Here is a 26,779-nt window from a genome sequence, read left to right as displayed (position 1 = left end):
ATCACTCTTTGTCCGATCATTAGACAACAACACGCAATAAGAGGTTGCCTACACATCTCTACACACACCGCACGTATACGTATATTTCTACAAATTATTATATACTATAATACATCATAACATACAATTCAAAAAAACTTATACAACAAACATGAATATTTATCAAGGATTTTCAAAACTGGATTTGTGGTGTCTGACATTTATGTAGGCAAAACAAAATGTCACAGGTAAGATAAATAGTGTATATAGTATCAAATAATTCAATACTACTAGTTTTTGTCATGTTAAAATAGATTAATTTTTATAATGTATATATATATATCCAGATAAATGGTCTAATCATGGTTAACATCTGTGGTGTTTTTATCTAGAACATTTACGTATTAATCTATTTTTTCTTATTACATATCAAACTTCTTGTCGTATGTTATCATTCCGTCATTAATAAATCATTTTTATACATTTTTCATATATATCAACTGATGAAATAAATCACATGAAAATAAATAAATTAATATAACAAAATTTGTTACAAAATTAAAATTATTACGAATCTCTGTTTATAATTACAGGATACAAAAAAACGGAAAAAACAATGGGCAAAAACGATACTAGTTTTGCCATATATGTCCTCATCTCTCTTAGCTGTTATGCATCAATCGGTGGGTCATGCACTTATACGTTCTCTCTCTATTTCACTCAATATATATACACGAACCTTCCTCGTTATTTCCTCCCAAGAACATCTCTCAAACATTCCTCTCTTCTTCTTCCAATATTTTGATCCCCACACACACTCACATCAACACATATAAATCTCCTCGTAAACCCTAAACCCTAGCTAGTTTCAACAACTCTCTTGTTTTAAATCCAAGAAAAAAGATCAGTTATATCATTAGCAATGGCCAAAGTTGGGAAGCTGACAAAGCTCAAGTCGGCTATGAAGAAATGGCCTTCTTTCGCCAAGAACCACCACCATTCAACCTCCTCAGCGGCTGTTTCGGACGAGCTTTCAGAGGACAACAATCTCCATGTGGTTTATGTTGGTCAAACTCGAAGACCTTACATGCTTAGACCAGACATCATCTCTCATCCACTCTTTCAAGAACTCGTGGATCGGTCTTCTTCTAGATCCGTCGAGCAAGATCGTGAAATTGTTGTAGCTTGTGAAGTCGTTTTGTTCGAGCACTTGTTGTGGATGCTCAAGTCTGGTCAAGAAGGAGGATCCGTCGAAGAATTGGCTGAGTTCTATACTTATTGACATCGACCGATTCATTTTATACATTTATTTCGTATAATATATACTTTTTTGTTGTTGTTTGTTGTTGCTGATTTGTATTTTCATTCGATGCGGTGTGTGATCAAAACGTGATCTCGTAAACCATGTCATTTGCTTCCGTTTTTCTGAGCAATTTTATGATGATGAGCGTATGTAGTTTCTTACTTTGTTACGACCAACAAAGAATAAATTTCTATTAACAACATTAATCTTATATTTCCTTCAAAATGTATTTCAGTACCTCCATTAGTTGTAAAATACAATAATATATAAGAAAAAGAATGCAATGATTTCAAGAAAACCAAACTAAGTTTTCTGGTTGGTTTAATTTGGTTTCTATAAGTATTATTATTATTATTTATTTTTTTTGTTAAAATTCTATATTTATTTTAATGTGACGGTTTTGTAACTTTTGTTTCTATTTTCGTAACGTATCTTTCTCATTAGTCTCATGCCTTGTTTGAAAAATCGCTAGGCGCTAGTCGGGCGCTCGGCATGGGCCTAGCGATTAGTCGGAAAATCGGATTAAAATCGAGGATTAATCGGGGATTAGTTTTAGGGTTATTTTAATATTCTTAAAACATATCAATCCAATATTATTTTCAAAATTGCAGTAAATACATAAAAATGTATTTTTGAGACAAATTTTTATGATTTTTATTACAAATTTATGATTTTTATTAAAATTTGAACATAAGTTATTGTAAAACATTACAAAGTCCCAATTCAAATGATTGAATAACAAAAATTAAAAGTTTTTTTATACTAGCAATCTAAAAATAATCGGGGTATGTAAGATTAGGCGGAGAATAATCGGATTAGGCGGGAAGTAATCGGATTAGGCGGAGAGTAATCGGATGACTGATTTCTTTAGAGGATTAGTCATTAATCGAGGCGGATAGGGTGGGCCTAGCGATTAAACGGGGAGTAATCGGGTCTAGGCGGGGATTTTTAGAACAAGGGTCTCATGACATAATAAAGAAGGTCTTTGATGATGTTCGAAATTGCTTTAGTTCCAAAATAAAATAAAAAGTTGGTTGAATATGATGAGTCAAATTCATTTATCTTACTTTATATGTGAAAACAATGAACAGAAATGATTTACATCATCGATATTCATGGTGTTTTTTGCGTTATCATTTGTATGGTGTCAGTGTCAAATCTATTTTTGTGTGTGTATAAAATAGAAAATACTATGCAAATTCCTTTAAGGAAATAATAATGGTCGCTCTCATGACGCGTTGGTGACCTGGTCCCAATTTCATGGCCCTACTCTCCTTTCCAGTTGCAGATATTATATATTTATTTTTTAATATTCTTGAACTTTCAGCCATACAAAATAAATTCAGCTAACAACAGGCTAATTAATTAGTCGATATAGTAATACATTTGTAGTAGTTCTTAAAAAAGGAAGTACTAGTAATAAATGTAGAACGAAATTTAAGGTTTTAAGATCAACAAGATTTAAAGTATAACTCACTTTATTAGTTTAAGAAAATAACTCAAAACTCAAACTCTCTTAATCTCTCTCAAAACCAAAACTCTCAAAACTCATATGTTTAGGTCATAACTCAACCCTCTATTTATAAGACTCTCTTAATCCTAATCTCACTAAGATTACATCAAATATTAGATAACTCCTAATATTTGATCTTTATCTCTAACAAACCATAACTCGGTTTTGGTCTTCTAGAAACTTCCGGTTTAAGTTAACTTCAAGCTTACTCCAACATTCTCCCGCTTAAGCTTGAAGTCGTCTCGTTCCATGTCTCTAACTCCAATGAGCTCTCTCATCTCCTTGAACTTAATTTTCCCAAGTGCTTTCGTTAGAATGTCCGCCTTTTGCTCATCTCCCGGAACATGGGCAACCTCTATTTGTCCGTTCTCCACACACTCTCTTATAAAGTGATACCTCCTATGTATGTGCTTACTACGACCGTGGAATACCGGATTCTTTGTGAGAGCGATGGCTGACTGGTTATCAATGAGTATGATAACCTTCTCACAAGAAGTCCCGGCGATTTCACTTAGTAGTTCTTGGAGCCAAATTGCTTGCTTAGCAGCTTCAGTTCCAGCCATAAATTCCGCCTCACACGATGATAACGCTACCACACTCAGTTTTTGTGAACACCATGTTATAGGACTCTTACCAAGGTAGAACACATGTCCCATCGTACTTCTTCCATCATCCGGGTCAACATTGTGGCTACTATCGCTGTAACCTGTCAGCTTTGGCGTTCCTTTACACCGGCTAAAGTTCAACCCGAGAGTAGTCGTTCCTTTCAAGTATCGTAAGCACTGCTTCATTGCTGCTCCATGCGATTCCTTGGGAGTTTGCATGTATCGGCTTAGTACACCTACACAATAAGACAAGTCCGGTCTTGTGTGAAGTAAGTAGCGAAGGCATCCCACATTCTTTCTATAACTTGTAGCATCAATGTCTTTTTCCTCCGATGCCTTTGATAACTTTAAACCTACTTCCATTGGCGTGTGAACCAAGTTACATTCAGTCATTCCGGCTTCCTCTAGTATCTTCAATGCATACCATTTTTGGCTCAATGTTATTCCATTGGTGTGTTGACATACCTCAATTCCTAGATAGTATGTCAATTTACCAAGATCGCTCATCTCAAATTTTGATGCCATCTCTTTCTTAAAAGTCTTTATCACTTCAACACTCGTTCCGGAAACAAATAGGTCGTCAACGTATACTGCAAGAAGAAGAACGTGTTGGTTCACGCATTTTCTGTAGACCGATGGCTCTTTAGAGCATTTCTTGAACTCAAGTTCCTTGAGTACAGCGTTCAACTTTTCATTCCATGCCCGAGGAGCCTGCCTTAGTCCGTATAAGGCTTTGTTCAGCTTGTAGACCTTGTCTTCATGTCCTTCTCTTTTAAATCCCTCCGGCTGCATTACGTATACTGTTTCTTTCAACTCTCCATGTAGAAATGCTGTCTTTACATCAAGATGATGTATTTCCCATCCCTTAGAAGCTGAGAGACTTATAAGAAGACGAATTGTCTCAATCCGTGCTACCGGAGCAAATACATCCTCAAAATCAATTCCGTATTTTTGTACGTACCCCTTAGCAACAAGTCTAGCCTTATGTTTGCTTATACTTCCATCAGAATTTCTTTTAAGCTTAAAAACCCATTTTAAGCCTATAGGTTTCACACCTTGTGGTTGGTCTACGAGATCCCAAGTATTATTCTTTTCAATGGAGTGAATTTCATCTTTGCAAGCAGCCATCCATTCCTTTGATTGCTTAGCCTCATCAAAATCCCACGGCTCATCATCTAAGCACATTAGTAAGCGTTCTCCTTCTTCTTCTCCGAGTAAGATATAATCTTGAAGGTACTTAGGTTTAGTAACTACTCTTCTCGACTTGGTGACTATTTTTCCAGGTTCCGTTTGGCTTTCATCTTCATTCTCAGATATGTCTTTATCACTTTCATGGTCCATAGGAAAGATCTCTACTGTTCTGGTGTCTTCTTCCTCAGTTCTTTCGATTTCAGGTTCTCTGTTTGGCTCTGTTGCTTGGATCCCGTGGTTTCCAAAGAGGCCAAATTCAATTTTCAGTTCGCCTATGTTGTCACTCTCTTCATTAGTTCTGTTCCAGTTCCACCCCTTTGTTTCATCAAAGACAACATCACGACTTACTACTGCTTTCTTGTTCTGCGGGTCATACAATCGATATGCCTTCGAGCCAGGCTTTGTTCCTAAGTGAACTAACACACGCGACCTGTCATCCAGCTTTCTTAGGTGAGGCTTCTCTGTTTTCACGTACCCTATGCAGCCAAAGACTCTGAGATGATTGATGCTAGGGACCTTGGATCGCAACATCTCATACGGAGTCTTGTCTTTCAATGATCTTGTAGCTATTCTGTTCAATAAATAAGTAGAGTGTCTCACGGCTTCTCCCATAGAAAATTTGGGACTCGCATGTGTTTTAGAATGCTTCGGGTCATCTCCATGAGAGTCCTGTTCCGTCTTTCAACAACTCCGTTCTGTTGGGGAGTATATGGAGCTGTGAGATGCCGCTTTATCCCTGTTGACTCGCAAAAATCATTGAACTCTTGTGATACAAACTCACCTCCTCTGTCTGTCCTGAGAGTCTGAATTTTTTCCCCTGTTTCTTGTTCTACTAGACTCTTGAACCTTTTAAATTTTTTAAAAGCTTGGCTCTTCTCCTTAAGCAACACTGTCCACATGTATCTTGAATAATCATCGATGAGTACAAAGACATATCTGTTCCCTGCCACTGTGCTTGGTATAATCAGTCCGCATAAGTCTCCATGGATCAATTCAAGTGCTTTGCTTGCTCGGAACAAAGTGGCTTGAGGGAAGACTTGTCTTGTTTGCTTCCCAAGTAAACATGATCCACAAATCTTTTTCTCGAAGTTAACTTTTGATATCCCTGTTACAAGTTCCTTTTTCACCATTGACTTCAATGTCTCAAGATTAATGTGTCCTAATCTCGCATGCCACTTTTCTGAATCAGTTTGTGTTGATGAATAGAGACACATTGGCTCTTTGATCCCCATAATTACCTTGTAGAGACGATTTTTTGATCTTACTGCCTTGACAAGTAATTTTTCCTCATGGTCATGCATTGTTAAATATTCTCCTCTCATTCGTACATCGCAGCCCGATTCTGTAGCCTGACCTAGACTGATAATGTTACTTTTTAAATCGGGGATAAAGTAAACATCAATCAGTTTTCGCAGTTCACCGTTCCTATCAATGAATTCAATGGAACCTTTCCCCTTGATATCTATTTTTGAGTCGTCTCCGAACCCACTTTTCCAGAAATGCTTCGATCCAAGCTTGAGAAATAACGTTGATCACCAGTCATGTGATTGCTAGCTCCATTATCAAGGTACCAAATATTATCTTTACCGGAGTTCGTCTCATACTTGCTTGGAACAACTTTCTCTTCATTCAAATAAACCACTTCGTGTAACATCAGCTCATCTGCCTCCACTGTACTTTTCGTGTCTTGTTCTTGTGCTTCTTGTAGCTTGAGTAGTCGATCCGGACAATCAGAAGCAAAGTGACCTTGTTTGTCACACCGGTAACAAGTAACTTTTGAGATGTCTCTGCCTCCGTTGTACCGTCCTCGTCCTCTTCCTCTGTTATAGAAGCGTCCTCCACGACCTCTGCCTCTATATTCTCCTCCGTATTCACGACTAGGTTGAGATTCCATATTAGTATACATCAGCTTGCCTTGGTCATCATGAGTCTCTTCTTCTTCTGCGGTGCGTTCCTCATAAACTTTGATTCGTCCCGTAATTTCTTCAAAGCTTGTTTTTTTGAGGTCTAATACTTGCTCAAGTGAATCTACAATGTGGATGTATCTTTTACGAGGTAGGCACTTGAGAAATTTCTTGACAAGTTTGGTCTCTTCAATGTTTTCTCCTAATGATGCTGACTTTGAAGAAATCTCAGACAACCTGCCTGCAAATTCATCAATTGTTTCAGTATCCTTCATTGTCAAGCGATCAAACTCTGCCATCAATGTTTGTAGCCTCGCTTCTTTGACTCTTTCAGCACCTAGATGTTTCGATTTTATGGACTCCCATACCTTCTTAGTTGTATCCAATTTTCCAATCTGCAAAACAAGAGATTCAGGGATTGATTGGAATAACAGAGCCATGGCCATGTCATTCTTCTCTTCGTCCTCTGATGACTCTTCTATGATCTTCCATACTTTATGAACTCGAAGCAGAATTCTCATCCTCATAGCCCAGACAGTGTAATTTGTTGAAGTTAGCATGGGACACTTGATGGATGAAGCTCCTCCTCCGTCAATCACCTTCGCTAAAGCCGTTTTTGAAGCTTCCGTGATTTCTCCCATGGTTTCTCACGGGATATGTCTCACGGATCCTTGAATTTGCTCTGATACCAAGTGTAGAACGAAATTTAAGGTTTTAAGATCAACAAGATTTAAAGTATAACTCACTTTATTAGTTTAAGAAAATAATTTAAAACTCAAACTCTCTTAATCTCTCTCAAAACCAAAACTCTCAAAACTCATATGTTTAGGTCATAACTCAACCCTCTATTTATAAGACTCTCTTAATCCTAATCTCACTAGGATTACATCAAATATTAGATAACTCCTAATATTTGATCTTTATCTCTAACAAACCATAACTCGGTTTTGGTCTTCTAAAAACTTCCGGTTTAAGTTAACTTCAAGCTTACTCCAACAATAAATTTGTACTAATTGGGATTGCTTACCAACACTTTATGTGCATTATACATTTATAACATTAACTGGTAGTCGGTAGATAAAATAAAGGGACGACATTAATTTTCCTAGGTGGTGACGAAAAGGACGCACGAAATAATTATTAGAGATAAGTATTTAGTTAGACCAAAACTAATTAAGTTAAGTACGACGAAGTTGTAATCATTATAATCAAAGAGGAGAAGTTTCTTTGTTAAGTTAAATCAAAGCTTGTTAATTGATTCCGACACGCTAATGATTGACAAGTCACTCGGTGTGTCTTTTCAGCAAACTTCATGGGACTTCTTCTTCTACTTCTGTCTTGTTCAGAAATGTAATGAAGAAGAAGATATATTATAATTAGATTGGGCCTTTGTGGGCCGCGCAAGGAGATGGGAGTTATGAAACGACAACGTTTGGTATAACTTAGTCCCAAACACTCTATGCTGAGCAGAGAAAGACGGGACTATATGAAAGCTCAGGTGAAACCAAAACTAATCCTTTGTCTTGACGATTTGATTTTTCTTGTTTTTGTTTGTGCAATTTCCTTTGGCTTCTCAAGAATAATATTCTTGTTTGGTCATTGGTCCTTTTTGTTTTGTTTTGGTCTGTGGGTCGATGTGATTTTATCAATTCTTGTCTTTCAAGTGTTTGTTGAAATGCCTCAATGGGAAAATGTTCAGCTCCGAATTGGGCTGCAGTAAATTTGCTTACCTCTCTTCAATGGGTTATGCGTTGTGCTAGAGTTTCCAAAGAGATGATCTTTCATTTCTATTTTGCAACCACTTGTTATCAATCAATTGGGTAATTAATGTATTCTCCATTTTCATTTGGGAATGTGCCAGCAACTTACAACTATGTCACGCTTTAGATCATTGTGGCAAGCCTCGGTGAATGCAACAAAGAAGGGTATTTTTTTCCATTTTCTTCAATAATTACTATGTTCAACACTTTCTTGTACTTAATGAATTTCTTGCTATAGGTCTGCATATAAAAGTTGACAATACTTTATATACTTATTCTTGTTTGCAATAATCAAGTGCCTTTGATTGGAAAGTAAAGATTTTTTATCAAGACTAGTCTTTTTTCTTACCTTGCATCCTTTTAGCTAGCCTCTAACATATTTTCACAATGTACATACTGTAGCTCTTACGTGGGAACTCGAAGAATGGGTACCCCCTGTAGAGAAGCGTATATTCAAGTTCAATTCAAAAGAAGATCTCAAAACATGGCACCTGTACTCTGATTCTGAATATGGAGGTACTTAAAAGCACACGGGTTCAGGCATCTGCTCATAATCATGTTACACAACCTATTTGCCTGTTTTGATAGTTTCTTATACTTTCATTCCTTGTTGATTCATATTAACAATTACTGAGATGAACGTATATTTCTGATATGCAGTGTATAACAATTCTTCATGTGATCTGCTCATTATCATGTGAATATTTTACTTTGTAGGATTATCTTCGGCTTCATTGGAAATTAAAGATGGAGGAAATGGATCAGATTGTATTGGTAAGTATATTGTGGAACACCGAACATGTGTGCCTCGCTTTTTCCTTCTGTTGCTTTTTCGCTTGGGTCTGATACAATACAACTAGTTTGTGCTAGCCGGATTTTCGAATAAGGATTGGAATGCTTCTTAGACTTGTACATACTGTGATGATTTGCTCATATCTAGAGGCATAGAAACGTTATCGAGCATGCTCAAACCCGAAAAAATGATTTCTCTTAAAAAATCTTGAATTACAATTTTTCTGGTTTAGCCGTTAAAGCTCTTCATCGAGCCTCAGGTGAAAGTATGAAGTTTCTTGCTTCTCATACCATTTACCTCTCATCATGTTTTTTTTTTCTGCAATTGGGTGGTGACCATTTTTTCACTTTATGTCTCCTTCTAGGTGTTTTCTCTGGGAACCTCTCTACGGATATGAGCGAAGGTTCAAAATGGAATATCAATCGTAGTGGTTTCTGTGGAATGCGGTCAAAGAAGGTTAAAAACATAGGTTTCCCTTTTTTTCTTACTAATCATCACATCATCAATCAAAACCAATGATTCGAATGAGTTTAGCACAACTTACTTAACTAAAATCCCTTCCCATTATTGTAGTTTGATGGCTTTATTGATCTCGAAGGGTATGATTCCATAGCCCTGAGGCTCAGAGGAGATGGAAGGTGCTATATCTCTACTGTGAGTCTCATGCTCAACATTCATGTCTTTTTGCTCCAGATGAAACACAAGGTTCAAGGAGCACAACTATTTTTTCTAAAAAACTTAACTGCGATTCCAATTCAGATATATACCGAGAACTGGATGAACTCGCCAGGACAAGCAGAAGATAACTCATGGCAAGCTTTTGTTTTTGCTCCAAAGGGAAACTGGTATACAGCTAAGGCAAGTCTCATACTTCTTCTACAAAGCAACTAGTGTTAAAAGGGTTTTTGTTGTAACCCAAGTGTGACATTTTTCTTCTTCAGGTTCCTCTTACTCGCTACTTACCAACATGGAAAGGAAATGTGATAGATGCAGATATGGAGATGAATCCAGGTCGTGTTGTTGGTATGTCTCTATCTGTTAACGCACAAGGAGGTGGTTTCATTGGAGCTAAATCAGGCGCAGGCGATTTCCTAGTCGAAATCGACTGGGTCAAAGCAGTGAGAATGCCATGAATGATGATGAAAAAGCTTTCTGATGAACAATTTGAGAACCATATAAAGATTGTTGTTGTCTGGTTTATTTGTAAAACCAGGATTTGGGTTAACCGGATCCAAGTTGATGAACAAAAACGTTTATGAATTGACTTAAAGCAAGTTGATTGGTTTTAATAGAAAAGAAAAATGGGCCAGAATTGCAAGTTGCTCAATTTTATTTACCTTAAAGTGACCATAAAGTAAAATTATTTAATTATTGAAAAGGTAACAATACAAGTTTTATGCTTTTGAACAAAAAAAGTTTTCAAGATATTTGACCTTAATTAAGTTTCATTATACAAATCCTTTATTTGAATTTTAGCAGGAGTAGGTAGAAGCATATATGAAAAATATGTAAATTCCTCAACGTTGTATATGCCGTCAAAACAAGAAGAATGCATTCAGATTATTACAAAATAATTTCGATGTTCTAGAGTCGTCGCTCAAATATTTAATTTCTTTTTTTTGTGCCAATCTTGATTATAATTTTTATTTTTATCTAACATGAGTACTCGGATTTTGTTACACTGACTAAAAGATTTGTTAACAAAAACATTTTGTAATCTACATAAAACTTGACCAAATGATCCACAAGTAATCTAATTTACACATTAATAAAATCAAAGCCAAAATTACAACGAATTCACGCTGTTGATCTTACCAAAATATTACCTACCGTTCACGAATTATTATTTTCACTCGGTAAGAAAAAAAAAAACACGTAGTAATGTTTTCGTATTTTTTAAAAAAAATTAGCTTAATCTTTTATTCTTAAAAGCTAAAACAATTTAAAAAAGAAAAGAAAAAGAGATGTAGCCTTGTTCAAAATTGGTTGCGTATACTCACACAATTCACAAACTAGGAAAAAAGTAATAAAATAATACACTACTTTTAGTTTTAAAAGATGTTGTCTAAAAGGAGGATAAACATAATTAAACAACTAGTTCAAGTGGCGAGTTTCTCGATCATTCTTTGTTACCCTACCCCTAATCTCATATATAAATAGTAGTATTATACAACACAAAAGCACGATACCCAAAATATCAAACTCTTCTTCTTTAACCTTCTCTTCTCTTCTTCCACGTTTACGCGTATCCACACATCTATACATTCATTAATCTCGATCTTTCTTTATCTCTTTGCTTCCAATAAACTCCAAAGAAGTGCTCTTGCTTTTTCTCATTCTTATATCATCATCATCATCATCATCAATGGAGAAGGAAGACTTGTACGCTGTTATGGATTTGAACAATGAATGTACGCAAAGAGATCTCAAACTTTCTTACAAGAACCTTGTTCTGGTTTGGTTTTCACATCTTTTCTCTATCTTTTTTTTTGTCTGAATGCGATCCGATTCTTTTTTCTTGAATAGTTTTTTGTATGTTTGTTGGTGTAGAAATGGCATCCAGATCGGTTTCTTGAAGATATTGAGAAAGATGAAGCCAAGATGAAATTTCAGTCCATTCAACGAGCTTATTCTGGTAAAATTCTCCCGGTTTTCTTCTAAACCGGATCCAAATGTTGTATTGGTCTGTTCCGGTTTAATAGTCAATTTGTGTTCACAACAGTTTTGTCGGATTCCAACAAGAGGCTGTTGTATGACGTCGGTGCTTATGATAGTGATGACGACGAAACTGTAGGTTTTTGTAGATATTTCTCTTTTACATGAGTCAGAAATGTTGATTATTTAATTACCGATATGTCTAAATCAATGTCAACTTATTGCGTTTTAGGGAATGGCTGATTTCATAAATGAGATGGTGACGCTGATGGCTCAAACTCAATCTACGGTAGCAAACTACTTTTGTACAATTACTAGTTATTGGTACCAAACTACGCATTACTATTATGATTATTATGCTAATGGCTATGGTAATTGCATATTTTGAAGCAGGGTGATGAAAGTTTAGAGGAATTTGAAGAGTTGTTTGAAGAATTATTGAAGGATGATGTGAATCAATTCAAAACTCGTTCGTATTCGCCGGTTAAGGGCACGTCGGTGCATCGGGATGATTTATCAAATGATATTCCGAACAAAATTAACGCTCATGACAACTGTTGTTGTATAAGTTCTAGTAAGGTAGTTTATAGTCTTTCTGATTGATTTTTAATTTTTTTCCCTTATATTTCTTTATGTTTATGTATATTACAAAAAGAAACTTTTGAAATGAAAATGTATGTTGTAGAATTTATTTCAGCCTTATCATGAAACCGATGTTGACCATTGATGTTTTAATAAAGGTAGGTGGTCCATCGACGAGATTCCAAGTTGGCAATAGAAGATCTAAGAAGTAGAGCATGACGAAGTTAACATTACATTTTTTATGGATCTTCATATGTTTTATTTCCGTTGTCGTGGTGCTAGAAAAATATGGTATGTGTAATTTTGTATACATTTTTATGGAACTTCATATGTTTGATTTGTATCAAACCTTTAGGTCGTCGTTTCAATATCCTTTTTGAGTTATGCACAATTTTGTTTTTTCCCTTGTTAAAGTACATTAATGCACACTAAAAGTAGAGTATTCGTATAAAGTTAGAATATTAATATTGTATCTGAACGAATAAAAAAATTTAATAATTATATTTGATATGATGAATCATGAAACTCCATGAATTCTCGTATTTGATTCAGTTTTACAGAAATTGGAATTAGTATGGGTGTGACTGGTTAGCTTAGTTAGTGGAAAATAAATGAGAAGAAATAAAAATATTCTCAATTAATCTACATTTTAACCAGTCAAAAAAAATTTATTGTTCACTAAAATCTTCTCAATTCCTCTACTTTTAATAGAAGCAAATGAAAAGATTCATTCTGTAAATACATGAAAGAATTTTTTCTTCCAACTTTGATTTTTCTTTTCTTTTGAATTCTTCTCATTTCATTTCTTCCTTTTTCTTCTAATTACTCCCAGTCACACCCATATCTTTCTTCGCCGTGAGGAATGGGAGGATATTTTGGAAGCGTTTGGGAAGTAGGACCGAGAAACAAAAGTTACTCATAAGTTGTCATATTTTTATTTTTCGTAAATTCCAAATCTCCACTATTTTCTCAGACCTGCGACTGCGAGACTCTTCTTCCCTTCGTTTTTATATATTTCATTTGACTAAAAATAATATTGTACATAGAACAAAAAATTGTTGATCTATACAAAAAAAAATCATGTTATCCACTACTATAACTTTATATGGTAAACAAAGTTACAAGTTGGATGAAAAAGAAATAAATGTGTTTTTATCAGCAAGTTGATCATATTTAGTGGCCTTTACAACGAATCTGGTCCATTGCTTTTTTTATTTTCTCCGACTTGTAAAAACGTCGCTCATTTTTAATATAATTTTGTAATTAAACCAAACATATTTTCTGTATAAATTATGATAATCAATTTCGAACATTTATAATTTTTTTTATTCATATTTTTTCTTAAATTACTAAAGCATTATATATATGCTGGGAACTAGTGATTCCTAACATGCTGATACACATATATACTCAGGAAAAAATTACTGTCTTCTATTGAACATTTTTTGTTTTGTGTGCGACCGAAAAGAAAAAACAAAGTAACAAAAGTATGGGCTAAATTGAGGGTGGAAGGTCTAATAAGTCCAATCTAAAGTGGGCCTTTAAGGCCCATTAATCTTTATCTTGCTTCTTATTGCTCAATGTCAAATTGGCTGGCTAAATGCTGAGTTACCGGTTCGAATCGTACGGAATCAGTGTCATATAGATGTTGATCTGATTACTCTGATTAAAACAACACCAAAAGAATATCGTAACAAACAGATGACGTGGCCATGTGGAATTGTTGGCAACCCAAAAACATCCAAACATTGGTTCGTTGCAAAACTAATCAGATAATAAATGAGATTAGGTACAATATTTCATATACATTTAAGAACATTTAATGAAAATTAATGCTACATTAGAATGTTAGGGTTGTTTGATTGGTGAAAAATACAATTGCCAGCAATTATGTTACTGTAAGAATTGCCATTTGCAATTTTCACCCCAAAATTGATCAACAATACTTTTCAGAACCATATACTACTATAATATAATCTTCCTTCATTATCATAAAACACTGCGGCTCTAAAACCTTCTTCTAGAGTGGTTTGATTTTAAAGGAAGAAGATGTCAAATTATAGTCCGTCATGTTTTTTTTTTTTTTAAAATTTGAGATTCTGTTTTAAAACTTTTTTTTTTTTAAAATCTTTAGTTTTTGGATGTAATTTTTTTCTTTGCATGACCAATAAATTTAAGAATATTTAACCATAAAATAAAATAAACTGTACTAATTTTATAACGTTTATTGCAAGTTTTAAATTGATGTGTATTTGTTATTTTGGTAGAGCCTAGACTTCGAACAATATTTAGTTACGATATTGCCCTCATCCTCAGAGGCTTTATAGAAAAGTTTTAAACGACTTTATTGCCCTGAGGATATTTTGAGGGTATTTTGGTAAACTCCGTACTGAGGACTGTATCTTTGTTTTTTTTTTTTGTTGACTCTCGCGGCGTAGCCTTGGATTAATTTCCTAATCGAAGACGACATTCGTCGGAAAAGAAGTTGTCTGAATAAGGAAACTCTCTCTCTCTCTCTCTCTCTTGACAACTCTTCGCATATTCTCTCTCTCTAAAGACTCTGTCTTTTTGACTACGTAGATAGAGAGAGAGAGAGAGAAAGTGTGCGTGTGTTGGTTTCGAGCGTGGTGGATATAAAGGGACAGAGCTAAATCTTCTTAGGTGGGAGAAAGAAAGAAAGAAAGATTTTGCATTTTGAGCAAAACCAGTAGTGAAGTGACGACATTAACTCTGACATTGTTAGGGTTTCGTCTTCTTTTTTCACTCTCTCTCTCTCTCTGAACCTCTACTTCTAGTGGCAATTTAGAACTTGGATTAAGATAAGAATCGGAAAGTTCCCAGCTCAATGCTGGATCGGCAAGAGGAGGATCTTGGTATGTTCTTTGTGGATTTTGCATGATTTTGAGTTTTGAGCTGTGGATATTTTGTTTCATTGGATATATTAAAGTTTGGATTTTTAAGGTTGGGTCTTTACTTTAGTAGTGGAATCAGACAGATCTGAGAAGCATCTGGTTCTGATGATTAGATCCTCGATTTCTATGTCTGGCGATTTTTATTGTTCATGACCTGTTTTTGTCTACCTTTTCCATTTCCGGGATTCTTTGTTTCCGATTAAAGTTTCATTAGTCTTTTGCTTTCAAGATTGTTAGCAAGTTGGCTTTTTTAATCTCTGAGTAACAGTTTCTATTATTGTCTCCTCAGGTTTCTTGGCATAAATTTGAGTTTTTTTCAGTTGGATTCTGTTACTCTCAGTGATATTTCTGCTGGTTGGTTAGCAATCTGGTCTTGTGAGAATGAGGTCAGATACGGTTCTTGACTATGCAATATTCGAATTGTCGCCAAAGCATTCAAGGTTAGTATATGTTCCACTTCAAGATATCCTGATTTCTAGTTTGTTCTGTATAAAGAAGCGTGTTTTTCTTTTGACAGATGTGAACTGTTTGTATCAAGCAATGAACAGACAGAGAAGCTAGCTTCGGGGTTGATCCAACCCTTTGTGAATCATTTGAAAGTTCTTGAAGCACAATATTCGCCTGTTGCTCAATCCTCTATTAGATTGGAGGTGGAGAAAAGCAACACTTGGTTTACTAAAAGAACATTAGAGAGGTTTATTACAGAAAATTCAATATCATTTTTGTTTCTTTGCGCACAGCCTTTTTTCGATATAGTAATAGTTTCTTCCACCATTTATCTTTCAGATTTGTTCAGTTTGTTAGTAGTCCAGAAACTCTAGAAAAGGTCAATACATATTATTCAGAGATGTTGCAGTTGGAAGCAGCTCGGACATTATATTCGCAGGTTGAAAGCACTATTTTTGAAACTTGACTTCTGTTGTGATTCTTGACCGATCTTTCCTAAATTTCTGTTGTCTTTTTTTTTTTTTGGTTCTTAAAGCGGAGCGAAGACTCAAAGTTTGGTGCATTAGGTGTGTTTGATTTTACTGTTGTTACATTGCTCGTATCTTTTTTTCGTTCCGGGGAATACTGATCTTGAACATCAATTTGAATCCTATTTCATTCCGTTTCAGATGATGGAGCTGCAGCAGATGCCACAAAGTAAAGCTATTCTGCCTTTATGTTTGTTGTGCATGTATATAAAGTTTTTATTGATTACTTTTTCTTCTCTATTTTCAGGAAGGAGCTCTTAAGGGCTATAGACTTAAGACTTGAAGCTATTATAAAGGACTTAACAACGTCCATTTCTCATGCATCAGCTAGCGGTTTCGATCCTCATACTCTTTCCGAACTCCAACAATTTGCTGAAAGATTTGGTGCACATCATTTGGAGTAAGCCTTTTACTGTTTTTTATTATTTTTCATTTGACTAAACCTTTCTTTCATGTTTTGTTATTTGATCGAATTTGAATGTTTCTCTCAGTGAAGTATGCAGTAAATATATCTCACTATGGAAGAAAAGGCCAGACTTGATTGACATGAAGTTCTCGAATCACTTGGCTAGTGTTGACAATGTCAGCCTCCAAAAAGATAGCACGCGCCAGAAGCAAAATGTGGTAAACGAATCAGAACATCAAATTCAACAGTGTGCTACGACAAGTACCACCAAAAGGAATGAAGAGGAAAAAAGTGACGAGAGTTTGGATGTAACCTCTTCTACAGTTAAGAGCAGCCAACACACAAGACGACTCAGTGTGCAGGATAGAATTAACCTCTTTGAAAACAAACAGAAGGAAAACTCACCCTCTGGGGGAAGCAAACCTGTATCTGTTACTAAATCCACCGAGTTGAGGAGACTCTCCTCGGATGTTTCTTCCTCTGAGAAACCTATCCTGAGAAGAAGCAGTATTGTGAGTGACATGAGCACTGATTTGGCATCGGAAAAGAAGTTGGAGAGTTTCCTGGGGGATCCCTCTTCGACTTCTTTGTCTGTTCCTCATACCATATCTTTAACTGATTTCAATGAAAGCGTTAAAAAAGGCGATGAGGTCAAATATGAGCTGAAGAGTGACTCCGAAAAAGTTGGTGGTGAAGAAGCTTCTCGAGATAGAGTCGAGAGTTCCAAAACTGTCACTGAAAAGAGTTTGGTTTCAGGAGTTGAAGCAACTTCTGATGCTCAGTCCAGATCAGTCATTGGTTCGAATGACTCTTCTGCTTCACAAAACCAGACTGATAGTCATGTCGATAGGCTACGGAATGTCATGAGTGATGCTAAATCCAGACAGAGAGAGGAGGGTTATGAACTCAAAGCCAACAATGTATCACAATCATCAGCCATGTTTCCTTCTCGACATACACGATCTCGGTCAGCCCATATAGAAGCTAGTTTTAAGGAGGATTTGGCTTCTCAACCGCAGTCTAGATATTCTTTTGGCAGGATCAAGAAGAAAGAAGTGGTTCCATCAGACGAACAACCAGTGTTATCTCATAAACCACATTTTAATGTGAGGGATGGTCCTGACGATGAGGAGGGCAGGCAGGTTAGAGCTAACAGTAATAGGTTTCCCACTGCATCGGTGGATCAAATACAGAGGACAAGACTGTTAAAGGAAAATCCGGGGGCTAATGATGAGTTGAAAATGAAGGCAAATGAGCTTGAAAAACTTTTTGCTGAGCATAAACTCCGGGTTCCAGGAGATCAATCAAGTTCTTCCAGACGTGGTAAGCCAAGTGAAACCCAAGTTGCACACCCAGAACCATCTCTTTCTATAGTGGCTGCAGAAAAAAGGCTTTCTCTTGGTGGCGGTTCTGCTGATCTCTCAAAGCTTATGACTCCCTTGGTTTGTGAAAAAGACAAAGAGGATGCACTGCGACGGAATTTATCGGACCTTAGTCTTACAGATGATTCTAAAGGAAAGTTTTACGAGACGTATATGAAGAAAAGGGATGCCAAACTGAGAGAAGAATGGAGTTTGAAAAAAGGTGAGAAGGAAACAAAACTGAAGTCGATGCAAGAGGCTCTTGAGCAAAGTAGGACCGAGATGAAAGCTAAGCTCTCTGCTACATCTTCTGAGAGAAGAGATTTGCTTTCAAGTACTCGTCAGCGTGCAGAGAAATTTAGGTCTTTTAACTCTCGGTCAAGTATGAAAAAGTACCAGGTAACTTAGCATTAGGTCCATTAGAAATGTTCTTAGGTCCATTAGAAATGTTCTTCCTCCGTTTCCAAATTGTGAAGACTTGTTATTGATGATACTGTCTTATTGGCAGCATCCTATAAACTCATTCCAGAGCGAAGAAGATGAAGATTGCTCTGAACAGAAACCTCGGGCAAAAGATAAAGCAGCCAGTGGCCAACCGCAATTAGTTGGCAACATTGCTTCTCGGATTTCCCAAGCTAGAAAGCTTCAGCCCAACAGGAACATGCCTTCTTTTATCACCCCGCGAACCGCAGCATCGGTTCCGAAACCATCAGGTAAAGTTTCAAACACCTCTTCTGGGAGGCGAAGATCAGACAAGTCGCTTGCACAATCTGTTCCAAATTTTTCTGAACTTATAAAAGAAAACACGAAACCATCTTCTTTAGCTGTCAAAACTACTATGCGATCACAGGTGAGAAGTAGTGGTCGCACCAAGAATACCAAGGAAGATACACTTCTCCAAAGACCTCGATCATTAAGGAAAAGCTCCTCTGGGAACATAGATTTTACGGAACTGTCCACTCTCTGCTCTGATGATATGATGGCCCCTCTAAGAGTGGACTCTGATATATCTGACAATCTGAGAAATGAAGAATATGATGAACCTGAAGCTGATGCAGAAGAAGTCTTGGAGAATGCTGTTAGAGAAGACGAAGAAGAAGAAGTGGAAGAACTGGAAACATTGGTGTTTGAGGATGGGAATCCAACACTAAGCGAAGCATACGAGAAAGTTGATCATTCAGGAGAAGAGAATTGTAGTTTTTTACCCGCTACTGTGCCTACGACATTGCTTGCCTCGTTAATGGACTCACCTGGGGAAAGTCCTCTTTCTTGGAACACAAACCTGCAACACTCATTCAGCTATCCTCATGAGAACTCGTCTGATGTTGATGCTTCTGTGGATTCTCCCATGGGAAGCCCTGCTTCTTGGAGTTCTCGGATGAGAAAGAAATGGGGAACGGCTCAGAGTCCTGTTACCGTTGCTGCTGCTAATAATACGTCTCAGTTCCAGTCAAAGAAGGATTTAAGTAAAGGGTTTAAACGGTTGCTAAAGTTTGGAAGAAAAAGCCGCGGAGCAGAAAGCTTGATGATGGATTGGGTATCTGTAACGACTTCGGAAGGAGATGATGAGGTTGAAGATAGGAGAGACTTTGCGGATCGATCATCAGAGGATTTAAGAAAGTCGAGAATGGGATCTCTACAGAGTCATCTCTCTGAGGATGGATTTAATGAGAGCGAATTCCCTGAACAAGGTAAAATAATATTGCTTTCTTCCCTCTCCTATGTTTAATGCTATCACGAGCTCTTTACATATTTAGTTGTTCTTGTCTTTCTTCTTCAAGCTTCTAACATCTCTATACCTGAGCTGAAAGATGATCATCAAATGTCTGGAAGCAACTTCAAAGGTCAAAACTTGTTTTTTCTTTTCTTGCATATTCACTCATACAGAATGCAAGATTTCTCCATTCGTTATTCCCTTAAATGAATCCTATTGTTTCTTCCTTTCCAGCGCAAAAGTCGTTCTTCTCGCTCTCCACATTCCGTGGCAAAGGAAATGATTCGAAGGCAGCGACACTTGGATGAGGATTGAGTTGCGTGGGTAAAGAGAGAAAAGAGACAGATTCTTTTGATGTTTCCAAAATCTGTACAAGATTTTTGGTATCATATCGCAGATTTCAAAGACGGGTCTTTTTCCCGACGAACTGGTTGGTAACTTCTTCGATGTTGTGTGTACATTTTGTTTAGTGAACACGATTTTTGTAACTACATTGTTATTTTGCCAGTTTTGAAAATCGCATGTGTTTCTGGCCTTCTCACATTCACATATTCTTCTATATTGATGCAAATTCACATATTCAAGAGCATCTGGTTGTGCAACGAAATTTTTTTTTTTTTTTTTTCCCAACAAATCATAGCTGAAACTGTAGTGTACAAATCAAAAGTTACTTCTTATCTTTACAAGGGTAGCAGTGGCAAAGCACAACAATTGAACAAAACAGATTAATTATTAAGCTTAAACAAAAACTTCCAAATAGTCTGAAGCAGACAGTGGTTACATATCAACAACCTAATAATAATGGCACTTTCACTTGCAGAGCACAACAGATTCTTAACTTTTTCATTTACAGGCTTTGGTCATGAATCTATATTAAATTTCAAAAGCCTAATGTACAAGCAAAACGTAAGACGGTGAACTAAAAACTCTTTCTCTGCTTGTCCCTAATTAGATAACAACTCATGTTGTGAAGCAAAGGGTTCCTGAATATAAATAATGTTACCCATAATTATAGTGTTCTTGATCAGGAATTATTACCAGCAGAGTTGTTTTTGGGACCTTGAAGCTCCATTGGAGAATTGGTGATGCTACCAACAGATCCCATTGTCTGAGAACTAAGCTGTGGACTCGCTGGACAACCCTCGAGGTTGCTTGTGCTCATGGGATGCATTGTACCCGAGCTTATCTGAGGACTCATAGGAGTTCTTTGGTTCATTTGCTGGGGACTCATTGGAGTTCTCTGACTCATTTGCTGGGGACTGGACTGTTGTAGCTGCTGCTGGGTAATTCCAGCTGATGGCGAACCTACTTGGGCTGGTGATAGCACAGACTGAAGAGGGGATGCTGTTGCCTGCTGCTGTGTTTGTTGAGGCTGTTCATGTTGTAGCTGCTGCTGCTGCTGCTGCTGCGGAGACTGAGCTAGCTGCTGAGATGGCTGAGACATAGGCTGCTGTAACTGTTGCTGATGCTGCAACTGTTGTTGTTGGGGTTGCTGCTGGAGTTGTTGTTGCTGCTGCTGCTGTTGATTCATGTAGAGATTCATTCCAGGCATCAGCTTAGGTGGGCCCATGTTACCCATAGCAGCAGCTCGCTGCAGGTTAGCTCGGTTTAATGAATTCTGATCCAACATGGATATACCAGCTGAGCTGGGGTGCATCTGCCTCGTACCTGACACGCCACTTATCCCGGCTTGAGGAGCACCCATTACACCTCCTCGGTTTGCCATGCCCATCCTAATCTGTGTAAACAGAGCGTTTTGTTGGGGTGTTAACGCACCGGATCGGAGTTGCTGGCTTATAGCATTCAAATTTGATGCTGGATTCAGATTCATTGGGTTCTGGCCCATATTACCGATGCCAGGAACAGACATTGATGATGAGATTCCGGTTCCCCCAATCCCTCTTCCTGCCATATTCAATTGGTTGCCTAAAGCTCCAAGCCCAGCAATACTATTTCCCATGCTCCCCATACCCATGCCCATGCCCATACCCATACCCATGCCTACACCTGATCCTAGCCCCATCATTATCTTCTTCTGCATTGCCGCCTGCTGCTGCTGCTGTAACATCTGCAGTTGAAGAGGCGAATACTTGTTGGCCATCTGACCACCCGGCTGCATACCAGAGCTCTGGCCAATCGAGTTGATGGCTGATAGTGGATTTGTAGGCAGTATCATGGATGGTCTCTGCATTTGTGGATGCTGTTGCTGTGTAAACATGGACTGTTGATTTTTCTGCTGTGAATGTGATGACAGTAGCGCTGACTGTTGTGGGTCAGGCTGTTGTGGTTGCATAGGCATGGAGACACCAGACAGCAGTCCTTGAGACAATTGCAAGGCTTGAGAATTTGCTGGAGGAAGCATCCTTGCATTTGCAAGAATATTCTGGGTTGAGGTATTAGGCACATTTCCAGTATTCCCCTGTTTTGATGCCTCGCCAGACGCTTGCCCTGCAACTGCATCTCCATACTGTTGCATATCGTTTGCAGAGTAACCTCTTGGATAACCACCTGCAGAATTTGGTTGGTTGCTGATTGGGCCAGTATCCCCACGGTTTGGCTTTGCCAGAATATGTTCTTCGATCATGTATCCTTCACGGGTCATCTGCATAAGCATATAAATCAATCTGTAAGTAGCTTTACCATAGAACCAGGAACATGATATAATCGATTCAGAACTCGAGAAATACCAGTGATTTAAATTGATTAGCAAGTAGATCGGCAATGTGCTGTGACAAAGTGAGGAATAAGCAAGTCAGCATAGCTTCCAGAAAATAAGTGGCATATATAAGAGAAAAATTAATCATCCATTGTCCATCCCCTTTCGATCACATTGGACGAGAAGGATAAACGAGCATAAGCAACTAACAAGAGAGAAGTATCCATAGAACAACCAACCATATTCATAATTACACAAAACATTCACAAGAGAGACATAAACCCCAAGAACAAGACCCGACAACCTATAAACATCACTGAATGTAAAGTCAACATAACATTGAATGCAGGGGAGATTGATAACTATCAAATTTCCTGTTAACTTACTGTATTGGGCAACGCTAAGAGAAAATCTTCAGCCTGAGAAACATCCCCTTCATCTACGTCCCCTTGATACCATGCTACGGTCCCATCGACGGCCTTCTCTGACATCACCAGTTTTGTTCGTATTCTAGGGACGAAGGAAGGGACGGTACCTGAAAATATACTGGAGTCAGATTTAATCACATAGAGAAATATACCAATCGCCAGATATCTAGTTAACAGAAAACAGACCTTGCATTACACGTTCCATATGAAAAAAGTTTGTGACTCTAGTCTTGCATGTATTCATACTGCCACCAAGAATAGATTTTGATAATGCTTTGTCCTCGTCTTTGAAGACCTCTTCGTTAGACAGGTTCGATAAACAAACAGTCAAGGACTGTTTAGCATACACGCGAGGTCTTCGAGAGTACTCATCCACCTTATGCTTTTTGCAGTTTAGTTGGTACCTAAAAATGGAACAAGAAACTTTAAACTTTGACATATAAACTTTGACGGAAATAAAATCAGTAAAACAGGTTTCATAACATTCATACCTAGCAGCAACTCGTTCAATCTTTGAAAATCTGTCCAGTATTGCGTGATCGCCCAAAGTTTGGGGTCCCACTGAAGGGCTCCTTGCATTAACTGGGACACTAATAGTATTGACACTAACAGGAGAACCAACAGTGCTGATAACTTGCGTCTTAGGAAGAGAATTTGTCCTCCGTTTTGCCATTTGGGCTTGGTGTTGCCTTTGCTGCATAGCATCATTAGCACTAGAACCCACTGACTGAGTGGCACCAATAGCAGGTATAGAAGTAACAGCCTTGTCCTTCTGAGCTGCTGCAACTGCTCCATAGTGGGTCCCCATTGAACCACCAGAAAACTCACCAGACTTCGATGAATGTGGGGACTGTGGTGGAGCACCTGCCGACAAACGAGGACTTTGAGCCGATATCCTACGACTAAATTGTTCTTCTTTCTTTGGCTCTTTTTCGATCTGCTGGCCAGGATTAACATTCCAGGATGTTTGAGGGAAATTTGATCTAATGTATGCATTATGGGGCATCCTTGACTGAATACGCGGATCCAAATCATTTGTGTCACTTCCCCCCGGAATATTGTTTCTGGTGCCACCATCAATTTTACCAGTCTCAAATGGCTCCTCTTTCGAAGTGTATCTCGGTGCCCCCTGTTGTGAAGCTGGAAATTGCATGGGACCACCTTCCTGATTCAAAACCCCTTCCATTTGGTGTGGTGAAAACCTCTGTGTACTTGTATTTGGATACTGAATACTTCTGCCTAGCATGTCTTGCTGTTGTAGAAGCGTATTTTTCCAATTTGTATCGGTTCCATGAAGGCCATCCATGCGTTGCCCTAACTGTTGCTGCGGAACCCCATCAGGACCCATATGTGAAACCCTTGTTCGCTTATTCAAACCAGGCATAGAAGACATTTGTCCTTCTTGACTTTCCCTCTTTCTATGAAAAGATGTACCAGGGTTCATACTATCAGAGCCATAAGGCAGCATCACATCTAGTCCACCAGGCGAAGCGCAAGAAACGCTGACAGAATTTGATCCTTGATCCTGCATGTTTCTTATATTTCCAGTTCCCAGGTACCTTTGTTGCTGAGGTGGTACCAAGGCTAGAGAGGAATTTGGTGCATCTTGCAACGGCTGACTTCTTAATCCCACCAGCATATTAGTACCAAGGTTCTGAATAGCCTGGTTGTTATGGGTTTGCTGCATTATCAAATGCCCTGGCATATTTCCCCGATCTGAACTTTCCGGAACCCGATCAATGCAAACCTTTTTCCCATGAATCTTATTCTGAGACATGACTGTCACTTCTGCCATTTGCCTTAATCTCTTTCTCCGTAAAGTAGAAAGCGACAAATCGAGCTATCGAGTAGAGGAAAAAAAATCCATTTTAGACACTATAAAAAACAACTGAGAAGAGAAAGCACAAGGAGTCTTTTTAATGAGATATTACTTTAGCAGACAAAGGGTTTTTACTCAGCCTATCAAGTCTGGGTACAGGATCCAGACAGAGTTCAGGTTGTAAGGCTTTTAATATCCTGGACTCCACTTCCTGCAGTTGATGTAAGGATCAGTACAGAAGATAATAGTTTCAGTGCTCAGATATACGACCTATAATCCAAGAGCTACCATGATTACCATGAGATCACCATAAGTCCATGAGTTGTCTGACATTGATGGAATATCTTTTACCACATTCTCAAGTGACATCTTAAGGCGCAATTTATTTATCACAGGAGAGACTTGAGCTGGGGTGTGTTTCCGATAGTCATGCACCTACAATAGTATGTACCAAAAAATAAAGAAAACATGATGATGTAAGATGATACGCAGCAGTCAATTAAAAAAAAAATATAACTAAGTTATTTTATGTTTACTTATGGTTCCAATTCCTCCATTATGTTTCAGAAACAATCAAATACACGTACAATTGAGTTCGTAAGACAAACTTCCATGCAATTATAACACGTTCACGACATTTTTCAATCTCGATTAGTGTAGATAATATTTTTTTTAAGTAAAGTTATAGAGCTCTTTTTGAATATTTATATAAATTTGGACTGTTTCCAAGAACTTATGGAAAGGCAACGCAGGAACTAGAAGTATGGTGATAAGAACTAATTTTAAAGGCTTATGACTATTTGGGACTACTATTTTACTTTGACTAGATGGCAGGTCATGGAAGGCTTTATCCCAATAAATAACTGCAGATAACTCACCTCACATATAACCACCCCATCCACAAATTTGCAAGGTATATCTTCCAAAATTTCCCCAGGAAGCCTGCCAGCCTCAATAGCCTATAAAGCATACAAAGGGATTAAAAACATTTACTCAGTAGAATGATAACTCGGAAAGTGTATTTAACAAAATGCGAGCAAGTAGTGCAGTGAAATGCATTATTCGGGTTGAACAAGTGAAAAAAAAAACATCATTTTCACATATACTAAATCTCAGTACTTTGAATTCATTCACCAAAACTTTAATTACAAGTTGAAATCAGGTCTAATAACATAGTTCAAAATGTTTACCGAAAGTAGACCCTCTGCTGCCCTATCATACGGATGTAAGACCTTTGGAACATCTCGAAAGGATGTCTGTTGCAGAGCCTGGTAAGTAAAAAAAAAAATTGTTAGATGTGAAAGGTTGAAATTCAAATACAAGAAAAAATAAATTATTATAGACAACTCAGTACATGAAGTTCTACTACATACCTCAGAGGTTTTTCCTATAGAGTACCCATTTGGATAGAGGCTCAATATGAAGGAAACTTCATGATCTGCATAGAAACCAAAATTTACTCAATTTAACATAGCTAAAATTTAGCAAAAACAAGATGTGTCAAAGTGGTTCGTTGAGATGCTAACCTGGAGATATATCGGGCAAAGATGGCTTCGAAAACCCGGAAACATCACCAACATTGCTTTCATCAGTAGCCTGAACCAAACATAATAAATTTGGTAATCTACATCTATATAATTTTCCAATATAAGTGAATTTAGTTTAACACAACACAACTAAAATTCTAAGTAAAATTACCTTTGCTTTCGAATTCAGCTGTTCTGGAGAATCAGGAGTAACCAATTCAGTAGAAATCTTAGGCCGAAACTTTCTACCAACCTTGGAAATCTTAAACGAGACACCCATGAATTCTCTCCAGAGATAAAAGCTCAAACCTGTCTAGATACTGTCAATAAACGACACAATAATGAAAAAAGACCCGAGAATTGAAGAAATTTAAGAAGAATTTCAAGAAATATAGGGAAATTGAAACCTTATGAGCTTGTTCAAGAGAAAATCATCACACAATTGGATCGGATAGAAAGCGAGAGTAATCAAAGGCGACTAAGAACAGAGCAATGGAGAATTCACAAACATTGAACTTGTAAATACAGGTGGGAAATTTTTGAAGAAGATGCGATCGAAAGAGAGAGATTATGTTATGTTAGGGTTCTTCTAACTTCGAAGTAGAGCAGAAATAGAAATTATCTTTTGTATCTGTGTGCACACTTGGATTTCGGTTTAAGAAAAACCGGAACTTAAACCAGTGATTAATTTTGGTTAA

At 37.5% G+C, this 26,779-nt stretch overlaps 5 protein-coding genes across 13 annotated transcripts; 4 read left to right on the top strand and 1 right to left on the bottom strand.

Moving 5' to 3' along the window:
• The first annotated feature begins 727 nt into the window (after positions 1 to 727).
• Positions 728 to 1,488, top strand: LOC9324937 (auxin-responsive protein SAUR50). The gene has a single exon (XM_002888828.2). It carries the CDS (start codon positions 902 to 904, stop codon positions 1,259 to 1,261), a length of 360 nt encoding a protein of 119 aa, XP_002888874.1. The 5' UTR covers positions 728 to 901; the 3' UTR covers positions 1,262 to 1,488.
• Positions 1,489 to 7,889: 6,401 nt separating this feature from the next.
• Positions 7,890 to 10,378, top strand: LOC9324936 (probable complex I intermediate-associated protein 30). 2 transcript variants are annotated; one of them, XR_002328971.1, is made up of 8 exons: positions 7,890 to 7,993; positions 8,357 to 8,420; positions 8,658 to 8,771; positions 8,973 to 9,029; positions 9,413 to 9,504; positions 9,622 to 9,686; positions 9,808 to 9,906; positions 9,990 to 10,080. XR_002328971.1 is itself a non-coding variant. In XM_002888827.2 (8 exons), the coding sequence occupies exons 1-8, from the start codon at positions 7,955 to 7,957 to the stop codon at positions 10,179 to 10,181; spliced, it is 738 nt and encodes a 245-aa protein (XP_002888873.2). In that variant the 5' UTR covers positions 7,892 to 7,954; the 3' UTR covers positions 10,182 to 10,378. The 2 variants fall into 2 exon arrangements, 1 of the variants encoding a protein (XP_002888873.2); XM_002888827.2 differs by having other exon boundaries at positions 7,892 to 7,993; positions 9,622 to 9,702; positions 9,990 to 10,378.
• An 839-nt stretch (positions 10,379 to 11,217) lies between these two features.
• LOC9323498 (chaperone protein DnaJ) lies at positions 11,218 to 12,690 on the top strand. 4 transcript variants are annotated; one of them, XM_021036079.1, is made up of 6 exons: positions 11,218 to 11,503; positions 11,599 to 11,683; positions 11,771 to 11,838; positions 11,936 to 11,992; positions 12,094 to 12,282; positions 12,448 to 12,690. In XM_021036079.1, the coding sequence occupies exons 1-6, from the start codon at positions 11,414 to 11,416 to the stop codon at positions 12,502 to 12,504; spliced, it is 546 nt and encodes a 181-aa protein (XP_020891738.1). In that variant the 5' UTR covers positions 11,218 to 11,413; the 3' UTR covers positions 12,505 to 12,690. The 4 variants fall into 4 exon arrangements, with proteins under 4 accessions (XP_020891738.1, XP_020891739.1, XP_020891741.1 ...); XM_021036080.1 differs by having other exon boundaries at positions 11,234 to 11,503; positions 12,097 to 12,282; XM_021036082.1 differs by having other exon boundaries at positions 11,234 to 11,503; positions 12,097 to 12,282; positions 12,444 to 12,690.
• A 2,087-nt stretch (positions 12,691 to 14,777) lies between these two features.
• On the top strand, positions 14,778 to 20,241 carry LOC110230825. Of its 4 annotated transcripts, none has more exons than XM_021034908.1 (11): positions 14,778 to 15,158; positions 15,487 to 15,637; positions 15,715 to 15,891; positions 15,984 to 16,083; positions 16,180 to 16,210; positions 16,313 to 16,340; positions 16,419 to 16,571; positions 16,663 to 18,337; positions 18,447 to 19,629; positions 19,720 to 19,782; positions 19,887 to 20,241. In XM_021034908.1, the coding sequence occupies exons 2-11, from the start codon at positions 15,579 to 15,581 to the stop codon at positions 19,958 to 19,960; spliced, it is 3,543 nt and encodes a 1,180-aa protein (XP_020890567.1). In that variant the 5' UTR covers positions 14,778 to 15,158; positions 15,487 to 15,578; the 3' UTR covers positions 19,961 to 20,241. The 4 variants fall into 4 exon arrangements, with proteins under 4 accessions (XP_020890567.1, XP_020890570.1, XP_020890569.1 ...); XM_021034910.1 differs by having other exon boundaries at positions 14,790 to 15,158; positions 15,538 to 15,637; XM_021034909.1 differs by having other exon boundaries at positions 14,791 to 15,158; positions 15,518 to 15,637.
• A 122-nt stretch (positions 20,242 to 20,363) lies between these two features.
• LOC9324935 lies at positions 20,364 to 26,722 on the bottom strand. 2 transcript variants are annotated; one of them, XM_021034906.1, is made up of 13 exons: positions 26,489 to 26,722; positions 26,254 to 26,390; positions 26,082 to 26,151; positions 25,929 to 25,993; positions 25,746 to 25,823; positions 25,434 to 25,514; positions 24,853 to 24,990; positions 24,668 to 24,766; positions 23,228 to 24,576; positions 22,923 to 23,140; positions 22,695 to 22,843; positions 22,340 to 22,378; positions 20,364 to 22,254 (listed from the first exon to the last, which is right to left on the bottom strand). In XM_021034906.1, exons 2-13 carry the CDS (start codon positions 26,359 to 26,361, stop codon positions 20,677 to 20,679), a joined length of 3,972 nt encoding a protein of 1,323 aa, XP_020890565.1. In that variant the 5' UTR covers positions 26,362 to 26,390; positions 26,489 to 26,722; the 3' UTR covers positions 20,364 to 20,676. The 2 variants fall into 2 exon arrangements, with proteins under 2 accessions (XP_020890565.1, XP_020890564.1); XM_021034905.1 differs by having other exon boundaries at positions 26,254 to 26,401; positions 26,489 to 26,689.
• Between the last annotated feature and the right edge of the window lie 57 nt (positions 26,723 to 26,779).

The sequence above is a fragment of the Arabidopsis lyrata genome (genome assembly GCF_000004255.2).
Source record: "Arabidopsis lyrata subsp. lyrata unplaced genomic scaffold ARALYscaffold_2, whole genome shotgun sequence".
Lineage (NCBI taxonomy): Eukaryota > Viridiplantae > Streptophyta > Magnoliopsida > Brassicales > Brassicaceae > Arabidopsis > Arabidopsis lyrata.
This window is presented reverse-complemented; position numbering and strand designations above follow the sequence as displayed.